The 21,402-nt window shown below is 47.4% G+C and overlaps 1 protein-coding gene across 3 annotated transcripts in view; it reads right to left on the reverse strand.

Moving 5' to 3' along the window:
- Positions 1–21,402, reverse strand: part of KLHDC4 (kelch domain containing 4) — a 66,754-nt gene that overhangs the window by 20,475 nt on the left and 24,877 nt on the right. For all 3 annotated transcript variants that reach the window (XM_036924200.2, XM_036924201.2, XM_036924203.2), the window contains one exon: positions 17,661–17,797. In XM_036924200.2, coding sequence (XP_036780095.2) covers positions 17,661–17,797 — 137 coding nt within the window. The remainder of the gene's footprint in view (positions 1–17,660; positions 17,798–21,402) is intronic.

Genomic DNA, 21,402 nt, shown 5'->3' on the forward strand with positions numbered 1-21,402 from the left:
AACAGAATGGATAAAAAAGCAAGACCCATCTATATGCTGCTTACAAGAAACTCACCTCAAACCCAAAGACACGTACAGACTAAAAGTCAAGGGATGGAAAAACATATTTCAAGCAAACAACAGTGAGAAGAAAGCAGGGGTTGCAGTACTAATATCAGACAAAATAGACTTCAAAACAAAGAAAGTAACAAAAGATAAAGAAGGACACTACATAATGATAAAGGGCTCAGTCAAACAAGAGGATATAACCATTCTAAATATATATGCACCCAACACAGGAGCACCAGCATATGTGAAACAAATACTAACAGAACTAAAGGGGGATATAGACTGCAATGCATTCATTCTAGGAGACTTCAACACACCACTCACCCCAAAGGATAGATCCACTGGGCAGAAAATAAGTAAGGACACGGAAGCACTGAACAACACAGTAGAGCAGATGGACCTAATAGACATCTATAGAACTCTACATCCAAAAGCAGCGGGATATACATTCTTCTCAAGTGCACATGGAACATTCTCCAGAATAGACCACATACTAGGCCACAAAAAGAGCCTCAGAAAATTCCAAAAGATTGAAATCCTACCAACCAACTTTTCAGACCACAAAGGCATAAAACTAGAAATAAACTGTACAAAGAAAGCAAAGAGGCTCACGAACACATGGAGGCTTAACAACATGCTCCTAAATAATCAATGGATCAATGACCAAATCAAAATGGAGATCCAGCAATATATGGAAACAAATGACAACAACAACACTAAGCCCCAACTTCTGTGGGACACAGCAAAAGCAGTCTTAAGAGGAAAGTATATAGCAATCCAAGCATATTTAAAAAAGGAAGAGCAATCCCAAATGAATGGTCTAATGTCACAATTATCGAAATTGGAAAAAGAAGAACAGATGAGGCCTAAGGTCAGCAGAAGGAGGGACATAATAAAGATCAGAGAAGAAATAAATAAAATTGAGAAGAATAAAACAATAGCAAAAATCAATGAAACCAAGAGCTGGTTCTTCGAGAAAATAAACAAAATAGATAAGCCTCTAGCCAGACTTATTAAGAAGAAAAGAGAGTCAACACAAATCAACAGTATCAGAAACGAGAAAGGAAAAATCACGACGGACCCCACGGAAATGCAAAGAATTATTGGAGAATACTATGAAAACCTATATGCTAACAAGCTGGGAAACCTAGGAGAAATGGACAACTTCCTAGAAAAATATAACCTTCCAAGATTGACCCAGGAAGAAACAGAAAATCTAAACAGACCAATTACCAGCAATGAAATTGAAGAGGTAATCAAAAAACTACCAAAGAACAAAACCCCCGGGCCAGATGGATTTACCTCGGAATTTTATCAGACATACAGGGAAGACATAATACCCATTCTCCTTAAAGTCTTCCAAAAAATAGAGGAGGAGGGGATACTCCCAAACTCATTCTATGAAGCTAACATCACCCTAATACCAAAACCAGGCAAAGACCCCACCAAAAAAGAAAACTACAGACCAATATCCCTGATGAACGTAGATGCAAAAATACTCAACAAAATATTAGCAAACCGAATTCAAAAATACATCAAAAGGATCATACACCATGACCAAGTGGGATTCATCCCAGGGATGCAAGGATGGTACAACATTCGAAAGTCCATCAACATCATCCACCACATCAACAAAAAGAAAGACAAAAACCACATGATCATCTCCATAGATGCTGAAAAAGCATTTGACAAAGTTCAACATCCATTCATGTTAAAAACTCTCAGCAAAATGGGAATAGAGGGCAAGTACCTCAACATAATAAAGGCCATCTATGATAAACCCACAGCCAACATTATATTGAACAGCGAGAAGCTGAAAGCATTTCCTCTGAGATCGGGAACTAGACAGGGATGCCCACTCTCCCCACTGTTATTTAACATAGTTCTGGAGGTCCTAGCCACGGCAATCAGACAAAATAAAGAAATACAAGGAATCCAGATTGGTAAAGAAGAAGTTAAACTGTCACTATTTGCAGATGACATGATACTGTACATAAAAAACCCTAAAGACTCCACCCCAAAACTACTAGAACTGATATCGGAATACAGCAAAGTTGCAGGATACAAAATCAACACACAGAAATCTGTGGCTTTCCTATATACTAACAATGAACCAACAGAGAGAGAAATCAGGAAAACAACTCCATTCACAATTGCATCAAAAAAAATAAAATACCTAGGAATAAACCTAACCAAAGAAGTGAAAGACTTATACTCTGAAAACTACAAGTCACTCTTAAGAGAAATTAAAGGGGACACTAACAGATGGAAACTCATCCCATGCTCGTGGCTAGGAAGAATTAATATCGTCAAAATGGCCATCCTGCCCAAAGCAATATACAGATTTGATGCAATCCCTATGAGACTACCAGCAACATTCTTCAATGAACTGGAACAAATAATTCAAAAATTCATATGGAAACACCAAAGACCCCGAATAGCCAAAGCAATCCTGAGAAAGAAGAATAAAGTAGGGGGGATCTCACTCCCCAACTTCAAGCTCTACTATAAAGCCATAGTAATCAAGACAATTTGGTACTGGCACAAGAGCAGAGCCACAGACCAATGGAACAGACTAGAGAATCCAGACATTAACCCAGACATATATGGTCAATTAATATTTGATAAAGGAGCCATGGACATACAATGGCGAAATGACAGTCTCTTCAACAGGTGGTGCTGGCAAAACTGGACAGCTACATGTAGGAGAATGAAACTGGACAATTGTCTGACCCCATATACAAAAGTAAACTCAAAATGGATCAAAGACCTGAATGTAAGCCATGAAACCATTAAACTCCTGGAAGAAAACATAGGCGAAAACCTCTTAGACATAAACATGAGTGACCTCTTCTTGAACATATCTCCCCGGGCAAGGAAAACAACAGCAAAAATGAGTAAGTGGGACTATATTAAGCTGAAAAGCTTCTGTACAGCAAAAGACACCATCAATAGAACAAGAAGGATCCCTACAGTATGGGAGAATATATTTGAAAATGACACATCCGATAAAGGCTTGACGTCCAGAATATATAAGGAGCTCTCACGCCTCAACAAACAAAAAACAAATAACCCAATTAAAAAATGGGCAGAGGAACTGAACAGACAGTTCTCCAAAAGAGAAATACAGATGGCCAACAGACACATGAAAAGATGCTCCACATCGCTAATTATCAGAGAAATGCAAATTAAAACTACAATGAGGTATCACCTCACACCAGTAAGGATGGCTGCCATCCAAAAGACAAACAACAACAAATGTTGGCGAGGCTGTGGAGAAAGGGGAACCCTCCTACACTGCTGGTGGGAATGTAAGTTAGTTCAACCATTGTGGAAAGCAGTATGGAGGTACATCAAAATGCTCAAAACAGACTTACCATTTGACCCAGGAATTGCACTCCTAGGAATTTACCCTAAGAATGCAGCAATCAAGTTTGAGAAAGACAGATGCACCCCTATGTTTATTGCAGCACTATTTACAATAGCCAAGAATTGGAAGCAACCTAAATGTCCATCAATAGATGAATGGATAAAGAAGATGTGGTACATATACACAATGGAATACTACTCAGCTATAAGAAAAGGGCAAATCCAATCATTTGCAGCAACATGGATGGAGCTGGAGGGTATTATGCTCAGTGAAACAAGCCAAGCGGAGAAAGAGAAATACCAAATGATTTCACTTATCTGTGGAATATAAGAACAAAGGAAAAACTGAAGGAACAAAACAGCAGCAGAATCACAGAACTCAAGAATGGACTAACAGGTACCAAAGGGAAAGGGACTGGGGAAGATGGGTGGGTAGGGAGGGATAAGGGGGGGAGAAGTAGGGGGGTATTAAGATTAACATGCATGGGGGGGTAGGAGAAAAGGGAGGGCTGTACAACACAGAGAAGGCAAGTAGTGATTCTACAACATTTTGCTATGCTGATGGACAGTGACTGTAAAGGGGTTTATAGGGGAGACCTGGTATAGGGGAGAGCCTAGTAAACATAATATTCGTCATGTAAGTGTAGATTAGTGATAGCAAAAAAAAAAAAAAAAAAAGGGCAGTTCCTGTGTGGTAACCTCCAACGAGTTCTACACAAGGGTATAAAGGGCATATAAAAGTGTAGGCAAAGGGTCTGTTTGTGTTTATACAGAGGATCAAAGCCTAATTGGGCTACCCCGAAAATGAACTAAGATATGATATGAAAAAGAACTTCCAACATCTGCACCCTCTGGAAGACTCATGCCAGAAGATGATCATCAAAAAACCCCAACAAAGATCCACGCACTGCTACAGCTGTGGATGCACTCGTCCCACCGGTTCCTGGACCTGCCATGGGAATGAGGACGGAGATATCTAAGCTGGCCTGTGCATACAGTAAAACAACAAAATTGGACTGGATCTATACTGTTGGAACTCAACCAAGAATTTGGAGAAGTGCAAATTGTAGCGCTCCAAAGTCTTACAACTACAAACTATTTATTGTTAAAAGAACATATGGCATGTGAACAGTCCCCAGGAATGGGTTGTTTTAATTTGTCTGATTTCTCTCAGACTGTTCAAGTTCATTTGGACAATATCCACCATATCATAGATAAGTTTTCACAAATGCCTAAGGTGCCTAACTGGTTTTCTTGGTTTCACTGCAGATGGCTGGTAATTACAGATATGCTTTGGTTATGTAACTATACTCCTATTATGTTAATGTGTGTGTGCAATTTAAGTAGTAGCTTAAAACCTATACATGCTGAAGTTACTCTACAAGAAGATATATCAAAGAAATAATCAATCTTCCCATGTTTTCTTCCGCCTGCTACTTCTATAGCTTTTCTTCTTCCTTCCTAATTACAACCCTTAAATAGAATTCGTGCCTCATATCAAATTTACCGAGTATCATAATTCTTCCAAGTGGTAAAGATACCTCAAGACAAATGCTGGGCATAGAAGCCACAGGGCATAAATATGCAAAGAACTAAAAAGCTAACTTTTTCAAACAATAAGGCTTCTCTCTCACTTACCAACTTCACATTTCCCTGTATGGCCCCGGAAGATGACTGGTTAGCCAGAGACGGGTAAGATTCCTCAAGGGAGGAACAACCTAAGACAGGCACAGTCGCAGGGGGGCCATCAGGTGAGAAATTGGGGATCAACAGAGGTGAGGCTTAGAACCTCACCCCCCCGTTCTGAGAGAAATCTTCTGCATACGTGGATGTTTTATTGCCCTGGTCTAGCTTGGATTAACACATAGTCTACAGGCACACACCTGATCATCTACATGTGCTCTCTTACAACACTAAACTATGTTTTCTACCTTTATCTTGTATCTACCTACCACTTCAGCATTTTATTAAAAATAATAATAATAAAGAGAGAAATGTGGTATCCACATATAAATCAAGTATAAAAACCAAATGAGTATTCATATTTGAACTGACTGTTTATAGTTCATAATGCATGAGCAAAACCGAAAGTTTCTGTGATGACTGCCCTTGTACTGTTCACTATGTAACTTATTCATTATGTAAGAATTTGTTCTACATGTAAAAACTTGTTTGTTATGCCTCAGAAGATTGGAGACTGACAAAAATTAGGCTTGGGGTGGAATAATGATTGTGCATTGAGCATTGACTCCCCTATACAGAATTTTATTGTCGTTAACAACCATTTGATCAATAAATATGAGAGATGCCCTCACAAAAAAAAAAAAAAAAAAAGGACAGACTTCCAATGGTAAAATAAATTAGTAACCGGGATGTAATGTATAGCATAAGGAATATAGTCAAGATATTGTAACAGCCTGGTAGGGTGATAGCTGGAACCTAGAATTATGTATATAAATGTTCTACCACTGTGTTGTACACTTGAAACTCATGTAATGTAATACTGTGTGTCAACTACCCTTCAATAAAAAATAATTATTAATAAAAAAAAAAAAAAAAAAAAAAAAAAGAAACTTGAAGCTTTCCCACTAAAATAAGATGCAGGACAAGGATGTCCCTTCTCACCATTCCTTTTCAACACTGTACTGAAAGTCCTTGTTAGTGTAATTAGGCAAGAAAAGGAAATGAAAGGTATACATATTGGTAAGGAAGATATAAAGCTGTCTTTGTTGCAAATGACATGACTACCTATGCAGAAACTCTGAAAGAACTGACAAGAAAACTGGAATTAATAAGCAATTATAGCAAAGTTGTAGGCAACAAGGTCAACACACAAAAGCCAATTGTTTCCCTACATGCCAACAATGACCAAATTTACATTTAGCACCTCAAATATGAAATACTTACATATAATCCAACAAAACATGCACAAGATCTATATGGGGAAAACTACAAAACTCTGATGAATAAATAAAACGGAGGGACATTCCAATGTTCATGGATAGAAACAGTATTGTCAAGTTGTCAATTATTTCCAACTTGATTTACAGATTCAGTGCAATCCCAATCACAATCCCAGAAAGTTATTTTATGGATCTAAACATAGTGATTCTAAAGTCTATATGGAGAGTCAGAAGACCCAGAGTAACCAACACAATAATGAAGGAGAAGAACAAAGTCAGAGGACTGATGCTACCTGACTTACTGTAAGGCTGGGGTGATCAAGAGAGTAGTGCTAGCAAAGAATAAGTAGGGAGCCCAGAAACAGACCCCCACAAATACAGGCAACCCCCCTTTGACAAAGAAGCAAAGGTAACACAAGGGAGCAAAGGCAGTCTCCTCAACAAACGGTGCTGAAACAGCAGGGTGTCCACATGCAAAAGAATGATCCCCAACAGACCTCATACTCCTATAAAAATTAACTCAAAATGGATCAAAGACCTACTGCAAAGTAACTGATAAAACTAGACTTTATTAAAATCTAAAACTTCTGCTCTGCAAAAAACATTTTCAAGAGAATTAGAAGAGAAGCCATAGCATGGGAGAAAATATTTGCAGAAGACATATCTGATGAAGACTGTTATCCAAAATAAAAAACCTTTTAAAAATCAACAATATGAACACAAACAACCTGATTAAAAAAGGTCACCCGGGCACATTCCCTAGATTCTCAAGGATTACAAGCCCCAACTGCTATGCAGGCATCAGATCGCCCCAGGCACCTCTGCTCACTGCATTTTGTGCTGGTCGCTCTCTGGGCCTGGCTCTCCTACCTGCAGAATCCAATCATCAAGTCCAGCTTCCCCAAAAAGACCTCAGCAATTCCAGGCTGCAAAAGATGGTCATAACCTGCACCGCATAGTCCAGCACCTACTTGTATAACGTATTATTCTCCATTTATTTTTGTGCGTTCTGTACAGCTTCCCCCAAAGCCCTAAAAGATGCATCAATACACAGAACCTCAAGTGAGCAGGAAGCTCAAGTTGCCCAACCCAAATGCCTCCCCGTTAGCAAATTTCAGATGGGCAGCTCATCACAGGTCACTAGGAGGATCCCCAGGATCGTCCCTTATTCCAATCCTGAACGAATTCCGTTCCTCTCACCTTTCTTCTTCATCACACCAGTCTCCCTCTCCTAATGCCCTCATTAGGCGCATTAACAGACACAAAAGCTGGGCATCTCTGCCTCCACACTGGATTCGTCTCCTTTGCTGCTGTGCCCTTTGGGCCAGAAATAAAGAGCTTCTGCTCATCCCCGCACATAGGCTTGTTAATCATCAAAAGGAATTGCTCATAGGTCTCAAGATTAAACATGAAAACAGCCCCTTAACCTAAACTCACATGCCACAAAGAGATAAGGAAGTATGTGCGAAAATAACACTGTCCTGCCAAAGATTTATAGGAACACTGTGACCAAACTTATGTCCACCAGTCAACTAACCAAGGTCAAGGAATTTCACAACTTTCCTTGGACCCTCACTGGCTCCCAGATGTCGGCAGTTGTCTGTCACCTCCTAGCCTCAGCCCCCTTCTGTTCCCCTTTCCCAGCAAAAAAGCAGTTTGAAATCAACCCTGAGTTAAGATGGTTCTTTAGGACATCAGTCCACCACCTTGTCAGTCGGCCAGCTTTCCAAATAAAGTCACCTTCCTTGCCCCAACACTTGTCTCTCAACTTACTGGCTTGTCAAGCAGTGAGTGTATGAGCTCGGACTTGGTTACAAGTTTATTAATGTCCCTTTTAACGTGTCACTCAAAGTGACCACTGTATTCGCCCACAGTAAGTCAACCAAAAAGAACAGCACCTCTCCTCACGTGCCATGCCCTGTCAGTCCGGCTGTTCAGCGCTGACCATGGGGAGCCTCATCACATGCAGATGCCTACCACAATGAAAAATTCCTAAATCCCTCTTTCCTCCTGGCAAGGGAGCCTTGTAGCCATCTCTCTTAATCCTGCATTTATATGCAACCTCCAAGGAAAACTTAGCCCACTCCACTTTGGTTTGGTCCACGGAGATAACTGTGGACACTGACTTTGTTAACCAACTTGCTCTCCCTCCTACAAATTTAGCGAACAGTTTCTTATCCAAGTTCAAGATAAAAATACCAACTGTACAAGGCTCAGAAGGAGGGTCTGGACATGCCCTGACCCCACTACCTGCGGGCCCGCACAGTCAGCGGATAAGGACCTCACCGGCCCTCTGCACAGTGGGGCAGTGCCCTCCTCGGAGCCACCTCTGCTCCGCAGAGGGCAGCACAGGGCCCGACACCCCTACGGCCTGTGCTGGGGTGGGCGCCACGCCGCACACCGCAGCTCAGCGCAGCTCATGGGGAAGGAAACATCCTGCCTGCTGGGCAAGGGGAAAACTCCCCTTTGGAGAGATTTTCTGACAGAATACCAAAAGCACAACCCGAGGAACAGGTTTCCATTCTACACCGAGCTAGCACGGTCACTTCCAATTCTACTATAAAGAAGTTACTCAGGAAAACCCGAAACCCGCTACCAATGTCAGTCCAGAGTCCATGAATCCTAAGGGCCTGTGACCTACAGCACACTTTAAACAACTCCCCACAACCAAGATGCACGTGGTTGAGGGCCTCCCGTTGGCTCCCCGCCCACAAACCTTCCGATGTTTTGTTCTCCGGTGAGCCAGGCACAAAGGACTCAATTCACTTTTTGTGGCAGCAGAAAAGTACCACTGTGTTTTGTAACCAAAAAGGAAGAAGTTTTCCATAAAAAGACTCTACATAGCTCCTTAGAAAAATAAAGCCATCAAAAAAAGCCTGTTTATATTTGAATCTCCAAAAGGTACTTTCCAACTGCCATCACTCCTAAATATGGAGTCTTAAAAAATTAACATGTCCTACTCAGCCTGCTCTATATGTGGCACAAAGACGCATGTGTAAGGTTGTGGGAGTGAGAGCTGTTAGTGCATCCGAGCCGTGCACCCACCAGCCTCCGACAGGGCAAGCTCTGCTCAGGCCGACAGAAAACGCACATGTGCCCACTACCACCAGGGCCTTAGGGCACAGTGTTACACATTCGGTGCACAAATGCTTCCCTGAGTTATTTTAAAGTTCACACCTTACAAAATGATACACTACAGTGCCAGGCCATGCCAGGCAGCCCCAAGACACTCACTGGCACAAGAACCCTCTCATAATCCCTGACATTCAAGGTCACACAGGCTGACCTGACAGGGAATTTAGTCTAACAGCTTTTTCTCAGAAAAAGCCCCTCTTCTTCCAGAATGGTGACAACATGACCGAAGCAGGGAACGTGTGCAAGAGCATCTCCCTTCACAAGTCAGGACATCTTTGGAATCCAGCCCCCTTTCAAAGGATCAAATCAACCAACAAAGTCTAGGCTTAGTTACAAGGCACAAGATCACACTGACGGGGATGATTGGGAGCAGTCTCTGGAATCCAGGCCACCTATCAAACTGAGTCCCTGCTTTATTTGTATTTGAACTATTACTATTAATAATAGAGCAACCACTTGTGAGGTGTTTGTTCTAAGCTATTATTTTGTGTGCGTTTATTTCTCATGGCAACCACATGTGCAAATACTATCTTCGATCCCATTTTACAGATGAGAAAATCTAGACTTAGGAGTTCAGAACCACACTAAGCTGGCTGACAGGCAGAGCCAGAATTTAACCCAAGGCAGTCTGGCCCCAGAACACACACACACACACCCAGTTAACAACTGAACTATACCAAATGAAGCCCAAGTCTCAGGCCTAAGGAAACCTATGGATCACTTAGCCTAATGCCAGGTTCCACATTCACACCTCCTTGGCTTCACCCCTTAGTTTTTCTAAAAGTCAGTCACCCTCTCTGAGAGTAGTCCTCCTGCTCCACTATGCACACACACACCAAGAGTGACTGCCGACCCACAGTGAGCGAGCAGGGCCTGCGCACTGCTGTGTGGCTGCCAATCATCTAGCCTTGCCGCGGAGTCCTGATAGTCCTCAGCACGTTCGCCCAGAGCTCACTGTCGAGGCCGGGCAGCAGTTCTACACACACGCATCACACGTACTCATATATTTATGTGTGTATTTCTCCTTCGGCCACTTTTTGCCAGTCATCTAAGTGCTTCAGTGCATGCACAAATGTGCTAGCTATGCACGGATGTTCACAGCAGCATCAGTCAGAAGAGTAGAGAGGTGGGAGCCACCCCGTGCTCATCACGGATGAAGGGACGAACAAAATGTGCTCTAGCCACACAAGGCAGTATTGTTTGGCCATAAAAAGGGATTAAATACTGGCCATGCTGCAGAATGGGTGAGCCCTGAGACGCCAAGGGCCAGGCACAGGGGAGCAGACACTGCAGGATTCCAGGTAGATGAAGTGCCCAGAACAAACAAGTCCACAGGACAGAGCACAGCAGAAGCCACAGGGGCTGGGGAAGGGGATGCGGGGGAGGGGGTGCAGGAGCGGTGTTTCTTTTTGGGGTGATGGAAATGCTCTAAACTGAGACACCAGAGTTGGTTACATGACTCTGACTATGCTAAGAACCACTGAATTACCACTCTGAAAGGTTGATGTTACGGCACATGAGCAACATCTGGAAAAAGCTGAATTCTGTAAGTGACTGTCTCCCTCTGGTTTGTAGTCACAGGTGATGAGCTGAGCTGGCACCAGATTCAGGAATAAGGGAAGGAAGAAGAGACTCTAAAATCTTTCTCTCCTTGCCCGGCTGCATCTCCTCCAGCAGTCAGGGAGCAAAGTGGGGTCTGACTTCAGAAATGCTGGCTTTGAAGTGAGGCAGGCTGACGTCACCGAGCTTTAACAGGCCAGCTGCACTGGCTGGGCGGGCGGGCGGGCTGAGGTGGAGGAGATAAAGGCACCTCGGCACAGTCCTGTCACACATGCAGTTCCCGTCCCAGGGGCCCCCAGCTCTCTGCTCGTTGTCACAGAGAGGTGCCACCAGAGTGAGAAGTACCAGTGAGGGAGAGGTGGTGTGGGCAAGAGGAGGGAGCCCTTGCCTTGGCCCCTGCTCAGGAGCTGGGCATTTCCTCCAACTGCAGAGGCCCCTGGCTGGCAGCCTAGCCCTGGCGTGGGGCCGCTCACTGTGTGGGAGTCCCTGCTTGTGCCCCTGGCTTGGGGTTCTCCACCACAGGTGTGATCAGGTTCCTTCATGTTTGCCCGATACACTGATCTCTGTCAAAGGAAAGAACTTTGCAAACACCAGATGCTCGCTGCTATGGGCTGAATGTTTGGGTCCCCCGAATTCCTATGCTGAAGCCCTAACCTCCAAGGTGGTGGGATTTGGAGGTGCCGCCTTTGGAGGGGATTGGGTTAGATGACGTCACTGGGACCACTGTCCTTATAAGAGGAGACAGAGAGAACTCCTCTGTGAGCCACTTCAGGACACAGCCAGAGGCAGCCCTCCCCAGAAACCAAATCTGGCAGCACCCTGACCTTGTACTTCCAGCCTCCAAGCTGTGAGAAGCAATGCTGCTCAGGAGCCGTGGTCTGCGGGGCTCTGCCACAGCCGCCGAGGGGACAGCACACTAGCCTTCCCGGGGCCTCTGCTTCCCGTTGGCTTTCGCGGGTCATCACAGACACACCTTTACTTCTAGCCCCTGCATGTCACGGTGGGGGAAAAGGAGATTCCTTTGACCCCCTTCCTCTTCCCAGCCCCTCCTCTGGTAAACGCCCTGCAGCCGCTGCGCCATGAGCGATGAGCAGGCAGCACACGCCGCCTGTGGGGTCTCACTTCCCGCAAACTCACAGAGGGTGCATACACTTAGAACAAATGCCCACTTTCCACCCAAGCCCTGGAGGAGAGGTGGCTGGCCAGGGGTGGGGGGTGGGGGTTACCGACAGAGTGGGCAGCAGGTACTGTGTGGGAAAGAGTTGAGGGCTTCTAAGGGAGCTTTGGGAAGGCAGCTGCTCACCTGCCGGCCCACTCAGGGGGTCACCCAGCAGCGCGTGGTCAGAAAGCTGCCCGGTTAAGGACCACAAACCGCAGCAAGGCACTCTCCCCAGCTCAGGCACACGTACACCAAACCTGACTTCAAGCAGCCCTAAGCCTCATTACACGCTCAGCATCTCACGTCCAAGCATGGAAGTTCATGACTCTAATGAGGACAGATTGGATCGTGGGAAGGAGCACGTGCAATGGGGGAACCAGGGATGCGAGAGTGGGAGGGTGGACAGGCGTGACTGGGAAGGTATGGCGGTCCGTGCCCCGTTACAGGGGCCAAAGTGCGAGAGGCCTGCTCCCGGCTGCCTTGCTCCCCTGGTCTATCTGGGGCCGTATCCACCTGCCCACGAACTGCTGCTGCTCACTGCGACCTCCTGCCCCATCTCACCCGCCACGGTGGCGTGGGAGAATCATGTCCACCACCAACAGAATGGAGGGCCGGGGTCAGCCTCTGCCTGTGGAGTGAAACACTGCTAGGACACAGAATCTAAGTTGCCAAACCAGGCCTCCTTTACAATCAGGACAGTTTCGCAAGCATCCCCACCACAGAGACTGGAGGAAGCCTCGGGTATCTGGGGGAGCCGCCTGTGCACACCTAGCCTGGGATGGGGGGGCCCGATGCCGAAGTTTTGCTTCCGTTTCAGTCTCCTTGGCTGCAGTAACCCTACTATCATCCCCATTCTCCCACTGCTATGATGTCTGTCGCTAGAAGGGAGCATGTGCCTAAGTGAGCACAGTAACAGACTGCGCATGGTCTATTTGTTGACTGCCCCCAAAACACCACCAGAGTGGCCGGTGTGCAGGTGAGAACACGCAGCACTGGTCCAGAGGGCACAGCAGGACGCCCCACAGCACGCATGTGGAAAAGTGCCCGCCAGTGTCTGCCACAGCTGAGTGTAGCCACTAATGACCCCATCGGCTTATTCGACTCTCAGACTCCACTTAATGGAGATACGTGTGTACATGTACTGTAAGGTGTGTCCAAGGTGGACGGCAGCCCCTGAAACTGGTTAGAGCAGCAGTTAGATAGACATGAGCAGGAGGGCAGAAAGGAGGGCAGTGGACCACCCTGTCTCCCTCAGACCAGCCTCTTTTGTGGTTCAGCACAAACTGGCAGTGAAAGACCTCCCCAACTTTGTAGCAGCAGCCATTACAATGTCATTACAGTATCACCTACATTGCAGTTTGGGCCCACCCTCAATTTCACCTTGGCACTCAGGGGAAAAACTAGGAACACCGACTTGCACAAAGAGGCTGAAGGGGGAAACCAAGGTGGACCCGAAGATGATGTAAGAAGGACAAATGGGGGGAGGAAACCAAATAGGCCTCCATAAAAGACAGCCGGGGTCAGCCTGCTGTTCTGTATTTGAAGCATACTTTCCTTTCACTTCGCTAAATGAAAAACCCTTCGTGGTTTTAACTCTCTATCGGGTCTCATGTCTGAATTCTTTCCTTCGAGAAGACAAGAACTGAGGCACTGCGGACACCACCGCCCGGCAGCAGTAACCTTCCTGCGCCCACTGGTATCACGGCACCGTGGCACACCGCTGCAGCCCAGTGTCACACAGCACCGAACAGCACCAATCACACACGGCTCAGGTAATTGGCACACAGTGACGCGCAGCGAACAAAGCCACACGAGCTGTCCAGGTGATGCCCCAGCCAAGCCAACCTACTCTGTGCTTGGGGGCGGGTGCTGCAGAGGGACGCCGGGGCTCCTGGGGGACGAGATCATCTTTTCTGGACCTAGCGCACAGATGTTCACTCTTGTCAAGTTCACAAAGCTGTATATGACTATGTAAATTTGTTTTTTTTTTTAATTTTATTAACGTTTGCTTTTTAAAAAAGCACTTCTCCAAAAACCAAATCGGCATCTGATCCCTTTGGGCCATCAGCACCCCCTGAAGAGGCCTGGGCGCCAGCTTATGGCTGCACTAGGTCCCTGTCGCACCCACACACGGGGGGGGACCGTGGCGAACTGCTTCAGTCACTGGCCTCCTGTGGCAGGACAAGGTGTGTGGCTGATGTGACTCCAAGCCTGCGCCCTTTGCCCACACTGAGCCCCTGGCCCAGCACTGGCTCCAGCAGGGACACCGGATGCCAGTCTTGAGCAGCCTGACCTCAGCGCAGCGCTTCTCACCCAAGTGCTCTGGGGAGGCCAGCCTGTGGCTGATGACTTCAAATCTCACACCAGCCCATGCAAGAATGGGCAGGACGCATTTGTTCTATCAGAGACCTAACCTAACTCAGAACCTTGGCATCAAAAATACTATCATATAAATGAGAAGTGTCCAACTGGTGAGAGGGAGTCTCTCTTAAGCTAGCCTGCCCAGAGGTGGCCTCACTGCATAATCTTCCCACGAGGTCTCCCCACCAGGAAACTGCCCTTGGGGTAAGGAACATACTAATAAAGGAATGCAGGGTGCTGGGCCGAATCCCAGTAAGAGGTGAAGTCAGCTCGTAGTAGCCTTGCTTGTACTTTTCAAGAGATGCGCGCACAGCACAGGGCCTCTCCCCCAGCAACGGTAAAATGGGTGGCCCTCCTCCCTTTCCTGCTGGAGCAGAAAGGCTCTCGGGAGATAAGCCACCGCGGCGGTCCTCTGACGGGGCCACAGGTCAGCGCGGTGATGAGCACGTCCGATTCCGAGCAGCAGCAGCTCTAACTGCCCCCTGTTGTAGCCTCGCCCAAGGACTCCACAGACAGCCTCTCACACTCAGTGTGGCTGCACCTTCCGCTGTCATACTGGGCCACGGGTGAACGCTTTCACTGTGGGACACACAGCCCAGCACAAAAGCACTACCTACACCATTTTAATTGTTAAAGATCTAAGAGGCATCTGACATGAGCTTTCCTTCTTCCTAAAGGGCAGCAGACATTTTCACATCAGTGATCAACACTGAGAGTGAGCCTGAGACCCCAAGTAATCGGGGCCCCTGGCTGGGGGTCACCGTCAGGGTGGAGAGGGGCTGACATAACAGGCAGATTCCTGGGCCCCATGTAAAACTGCCCTGAATCAGACCTGATGTTTGCCTGGGGTGAGGAGGGCAGGAATGTGCATTTTAAAAGCTCCTTCGGTGCTCCCTGGGGCACCCATGTCTAAGACCCACTAGCTGACACCTCAAACGTAAGGCACCTCGTAACCATGAGCAGTACAGCGGCCCCTGAGCCCTGCTGAGCAGGAGAGACACAAACATCAGGCCGGGCACTGGAAACCTGGCAGACAAAGTAAGAGGCAAGGCAGGGCACAGGCGCTCCACCTCCGGACTTCCAGATCTGCATGCAAAAGGCTGCACCGGTCCCCTCGGACGGACACCCCCGCACGGCCCTCACGTGCTCCGCTGAAACACACCCACTGCCCCGGCCGCCAAAGGAACATGACAGCAACATTCTGTCGGTCTCTGCTCATCCTCCCAGGGAAGAGCCAGGGATCATCACCCACAAGGAAGGCGTGGAAAATGGCAATTAAGATAAAAAGACAAAAAACGAAGCACAGAAGCCTCCTCCTGCCCCACCACCCCATCTAGACTGAAATAGAAGGTTAAGGACGCCAACTGCACTTCCGCTCTGCAGCTTCACGTTGATTCCCATGGGCTCTCAGACACGGAGCTCCCAGCGAGGAGCCCTGGGCCGGGCGGCGTGCTGGGAGGGCTGGGTCAGCAGGGCCGACAGCACCGGGCACTGCGAGACAGTGGCCACAGCAAGCCCCTCAAAGGCACTTCCCCAAGTGACCGAGCAGCAAGGGAGCCACCTTGCCTCCTTGGCACAAACACCCACGTTACCGAACCAGGAAAGTCGGGAGGCCCCGAGAAAGCAGACGGTGTCACAAAATAGCTCGAACGTCACTGTAGGAAGACACCTCAGAAGCGCGACTGTGGACGCCGGGCCCCGCCCAACAGCTAAGAGACCGCAGCAGCATTCGCTCACGGAGCCCATAAATTACAGTCACAACATTATGGAAACTGATAGGAATGCTATGAAAATACCAGGAATAAATTTGCCAAAAATGAACAAGCAAATAAACATCAGTTGGTTTTTGAAAAGAAGAACTAAAGCACAGCAAGGACAACAGAGATCACGTGCTCTGGGCCCAAAGACGAACTCGCGGGGGAACTGAGGACGTTTCAACAGGTGCTTAACAAAACCAACTTTTAATAAAAACAGTTTCTTCACTACTGTGCCTACTAAGAATGAACCGTCCCCAAAGCAAGCAGAGGAAATGAGCCGGTAACTGGCAACGCACAGCTAGGCTTCCCGGTCCCAATCTTACTGAGACTGCCACTGAGTCGCCTAGCAGGCTGGCTGAGCCTGGGGAGCCCACTTACACTTTCCATGTGCACAACAGACTCTGCTTTGTCAACTGAACACTCCGGGCTTAAGCCCACAGAGAGGCCTGGACAGCCCTGCCTTAGCCTAAAAGGTGCACCACTCACCTGAGCACATCCTGAGGGGAGCTCTGCTTCCTGCCCGTGACAGTCCTAAGGCTGACGGCCGCCTGCACCACTACTGAACCTCGCCGACGAGGAAACTTTGGCTGCTTTAAGGGCAGAGGTGGCCCTGCGATGGCGGTGTGCACAGCCCCAGCTGGGGGTCACACGCACCCCAGGAGAACAAAACCAGCCAGCTCTGCTTCCACTCTGTGCTCCACTGGGTTTCTGCCCACAAACAGCCTCTGTGCAGACGTGCGTCTGTCTGCAGCCAGGGGCGCGGCTCCGACCGCTGTGACACCAGTGGTGGATGTTCTGCGGGGAATGTGCCCACCACAGCACCACTGTCACCTCTCGCTGCAGAAATCGAGCACTGACGCAGCTGAGCCTGTTCACTGAAGGGCCAAGGATGGCTTCCCCGTGCTTCCCCGTCCCGGCTCCACTGTGTCCCCATGGGCTGCAGGGCGGGAGGGCGCTCCCCGCTAGGAGCCACCTCAGGCTCGGTCCCCACAAGCTGAAACCCAGGGCCGCCTCCCAGGGTAAACAGACAGCCGGGGAGGAGAGCAGAGTCGCAACGTGGTGAACGGCGATGCTGACGAGGGAAGGAGGGGGAAACGAGCCCAGAGGCGGCACTGCTCCCGCGATCCTGGCGGCACCTTCCAGAACCCAGAGCCGGCAGCCGTCGCCAGGCTGGCTTCCCTGTGAGGGGTCCCGAGAACACGTGAGCCCTTACGCCAGGTCAGCAAGGCTGGTCCCTCAGGGCTCTGCAGGCCGTGTTCCTTGGGGCCCTGGAAGGCTTTGGGATTTGACTGTGTCACTGCGAACTCAGAATGCTGGCGGGGCACAGGAGCAGGGCGCAGGGGGCAGACTTGCCACCCCGCATCTCACCTGATCTGCTCCCAGGTCCTCGTGGCCAGGTGCAGGACCCAGAGGTCCCTGTAGTGGTAGAACTGCTCTCCGTCGGGAGAGGCGAACTCTCCTCCAAAGACCCACAGCTGTCCGCCGCCCTGAGGCACCACCACCGCCTGTTAAAAGGAAGGTGACGGTCAGGATGCAGCCACACAGCTCTCGGCCAGCTCCAAGGGCGCAGGACCCCTGTGGGCTGGGCGGGAACTAGCAACTGCACTGGGTGCCAGACCACTGCACACAGGCTCAGCCAGCGCACACACCCAGCGATCGTCTACTCCTGCCTTTGACGGGAAAATCCCTGAAAAATCCCTCAAAGGGTAATTTCTCCTAAGTCAAAAATCTAATGAACTTGGATGCATTCCTGGATTGCAAAATAAACATCCACTTGTATTCATACAACCCCACATCCTATTAAAACGGGCACAATTATGTCGAAAGTTAACATCAGTTGTAACACAAACTAAGGATACTTTCTTGTTATTAAACATCTATTTTTTCTTATTTTTTTTATTTTTATTAAACATCTATTATAAAGCTGTTTGCTGCCCTCACTGATCCCTTTCCCAGCTATTCAGCACGGGATACCTAAAGCTACCCTAATAGATAGAACTGACTGCAACAGGTCCCATCTACACAACCTTACTAGTTCTTCATTTTAAAAGGTTTAAGCAGGGGGCGGAAGATGGCGGCGTGAGTAGAGCAGCGGAAATCTCCTCCCAAAACAACATATATCTATGAAAATATAACAAAGACAACCCTTCCTAGAATAAAGACCAGAGGACACAGGACAATATCCAGACCACATCCACACCTGAGAGAACCCAGCGCCTCGCGAAGGGGGTAAGATACAAGCCCCGGCCCCGCGGGAGCCGGGCGCCCCTCCCCCCAGCTCCCGGCGGGAGAAGAGCAGGCAGAGCGGGAGGGAGACGGAGCCCAGGACTGCCGAACACCCAGCCCCAGCCATCCGGGCCAGAGTGTAGGGCCTTCGATACTGGGAAAACAGGGCAGCAAGAACAGTGAGCAGGCACTGGAGGCTGGGCGACAGAGGACATAAGAAAAGCGCGCGACCATTTTTTTTTTTTTTTTTTTTTTGCTTTTTTGCTGCTTTGTTTTGGCGAGCGCTTTTTGGAAGTCTTAAAGGGACAGGGACCCCAATATTAGGGAAACAGGGCAGAAAGACCGGTGAGCAGAGGCCTGAGGCTGGCACCGGAGAATAAAGAAAAACGAACGACCACCTTTTCTTTTTTTAATTAAAAAAAATTTTTTTTTTTTTAATTAAAAAAATTTTTTTTTCTTGTTTTTTTTTGTGGTCGTTGTTTTGTTTTGGCGGGTGCTTTTTGGAAGTCTTAAAGGGGCAGGGCGGGTCACTTAATCCAGAGGTAGGGAATCCGGGATCGCTGGGCACCCTAACCCCTGGGCTGCAGGGAGCAGGGAGGCCCCTCACGGAGATAAATAGCCTCCCAGCCGCTCCCCCTCCAACGCGACTCCACCATCTTGGAGTAGCTGCCCGAGCCAGGCCACGCCCACAGCAACAGCGGAGATTAACTCCATAGCAGCCGGGCAGGAAGCAGAAGCCCTGTCTGCGCGCAGCTGCGCAGCACAAGCCACTAGAGGCCGCTGTTCTCCCAGGAGAGGAGGGCCACAAACCAACAAGAAGGGAAGTCCTTCCAGCCGTCACTCGTCCCAGCTCTGCAGACTATTTCTATCACCATGAAAAGGCAAAGCTACAGGCAGACAAAGATCACAGAGACAACACCAGAGAAGGAGACAGACCTAACCAGTCTTCCTGACAAGGAATTCAAAATAAGAATCATAAACATGCTGACAGAGATGCAGAGAAATACGCAAGAAAAATGGGATGAAGTCCGGAAAGAGATCACAGATGCCAGAAAGGAGATCGCAGAAATGAAACAAACTCTGGAAGGGTTTATAAGCAGAATGGATAGAATGCAAGAGGCCATTGATGGAATTGAAATCAGAGAACAGGAACGCATGGAAGCTGACATAGAGAGAGACAAAAGGATCTCCAGGAATGAAACAATATTAAGAGAACTGTGTGACCAATCTAAAAGGAGCAATATCCGTATTATAGGGGTCCCAGAAGAAGAAGAGAGAGGCAAAGAGATGGAAAGTATCTTAGAAGAAATAATTGCTGAAAACTTCCCCACACTGGGGGAGGAAGTAATCAAACAGACCACGGAAATACACAGAACCCCCAACAGAAAGGATCCAAGAAGGGCAACACCAAGACACATAATAATTAAAATGGCAAAGATCAAGGACAAGGAAAGAGTGTTAAAGGCAGCTAGAGAGAAAAAGGTCACCTATAAAGGGAAACCCATCAGGCTAACGTCAGATTTCTCAACAGAAACCCTACAGGCCAGAAGAGAATGGCATGATATATTTAATACAATGAAACAGAAGGGCCTTGAACCAAGGATACTGTATCCAGCACGACTATCATTCAAATATGACGGTGGGATTAAACAATTCCCAGACAAACAAAAGCTGAGGGAATTTGCTTTCCACAAACCACCTCTACAGAACATCTTACAGGGACTGCTCTAGATGGGAGCACTCCTAGAAAGAGCACAGCACAAAACACCCAACATATGAAGAATCGAGGAGGAGGAACAAGAAGGGAGAGAAGAAAAGAATCTCCAGACAGTGTATATAACAGCTCAATAAGCGAGCTAAGTTAGGCAGTAAGATACTAAAGAGGCTAACCTTGAACCTTTGGTAACCACGAATTTAAAGCCTGCAATGGCAATAAGTACATATCTTTCAATAGTCACCCTAAATGTTAATGGGTTGAATGCACCAATCAAAAGACACAGAGTAACAGAATGGATAAAAAAGCAAGACCCATCTATATGCTGCTTACAAGAAACTCACCTCAAACCCAAAGACATGTACAGACTAAAAGTCAAGGGATGGAAAAACATATTTCAAGCAAACAACAGTGAGAAGAAAGCAGGGGTTGCAGTACTAATATCAGACAAAATAGACTTCAAAACAAAGAAAGTAACAAGAGATAAAGAAGGACACTACATAATGATAAAGGGCTCAGTCAAACAAGAGGATATAACCATTCTAAATATATATGCACCCAACACAGGAGCACCAGCATATGTGAAACAAATACTAACAGAACTAAAGGGGGATATAGACTGCAATGCATTCATTCTAGGAGACTTCAACACACCACTCACCCCAAAGGATAGATCCACTGGGCAGAAAATAAGTAAGGACACGGAAGCACTGAACAACACAGTAGAGCAGATGGACCTAATAGACATCTATAGAACTCTACATCCAAAAGCAGCGGGATATACATTCTTCTCAAGTGCACATGGAACATTCTCCAGAATAGACCACATACTAGGCCACAAAAAGAGCCTCAGAAAATTCCAAAAGATTGAAATCCTACCAACCAACTTTTCAGACCACAAAGGCATAAAACTAGAAATAAACTGTACAAAGAAAGCAAAGAGGCTCACGAACACATGGAGGCTTAACAACACGCTCCTAAATAATCAATGGATCAATGACCAAATCAAAATGGAGATCCAGCAATATATGGAAACAAATGACAACAACAACACTAAGCCCCAACTTCTGTGGGACACAGCAAAAGCAGTCTTAAGAGGAAAGTATATAGCAATCCAAGCATATTTAAAAAAGGAAGAGCAATCCCAAATGAATGGTCTAATGTCACAAT

Source organism: Manis pentadactyla, chromosome 15 (genome assembly GCF_030020395.1).
Source record: "Manis pentadactyla isolate mManPen7 chromosome 15, mManPen7.hap1, whole genome shotgun sequence".
NCBI classification, from domain to species: domain Eukaryota; kingdom Metazoa; phylum Chordata; class Mammalia; order Pholidota; family Manidae; genus Manis; species Manis pentadactyla.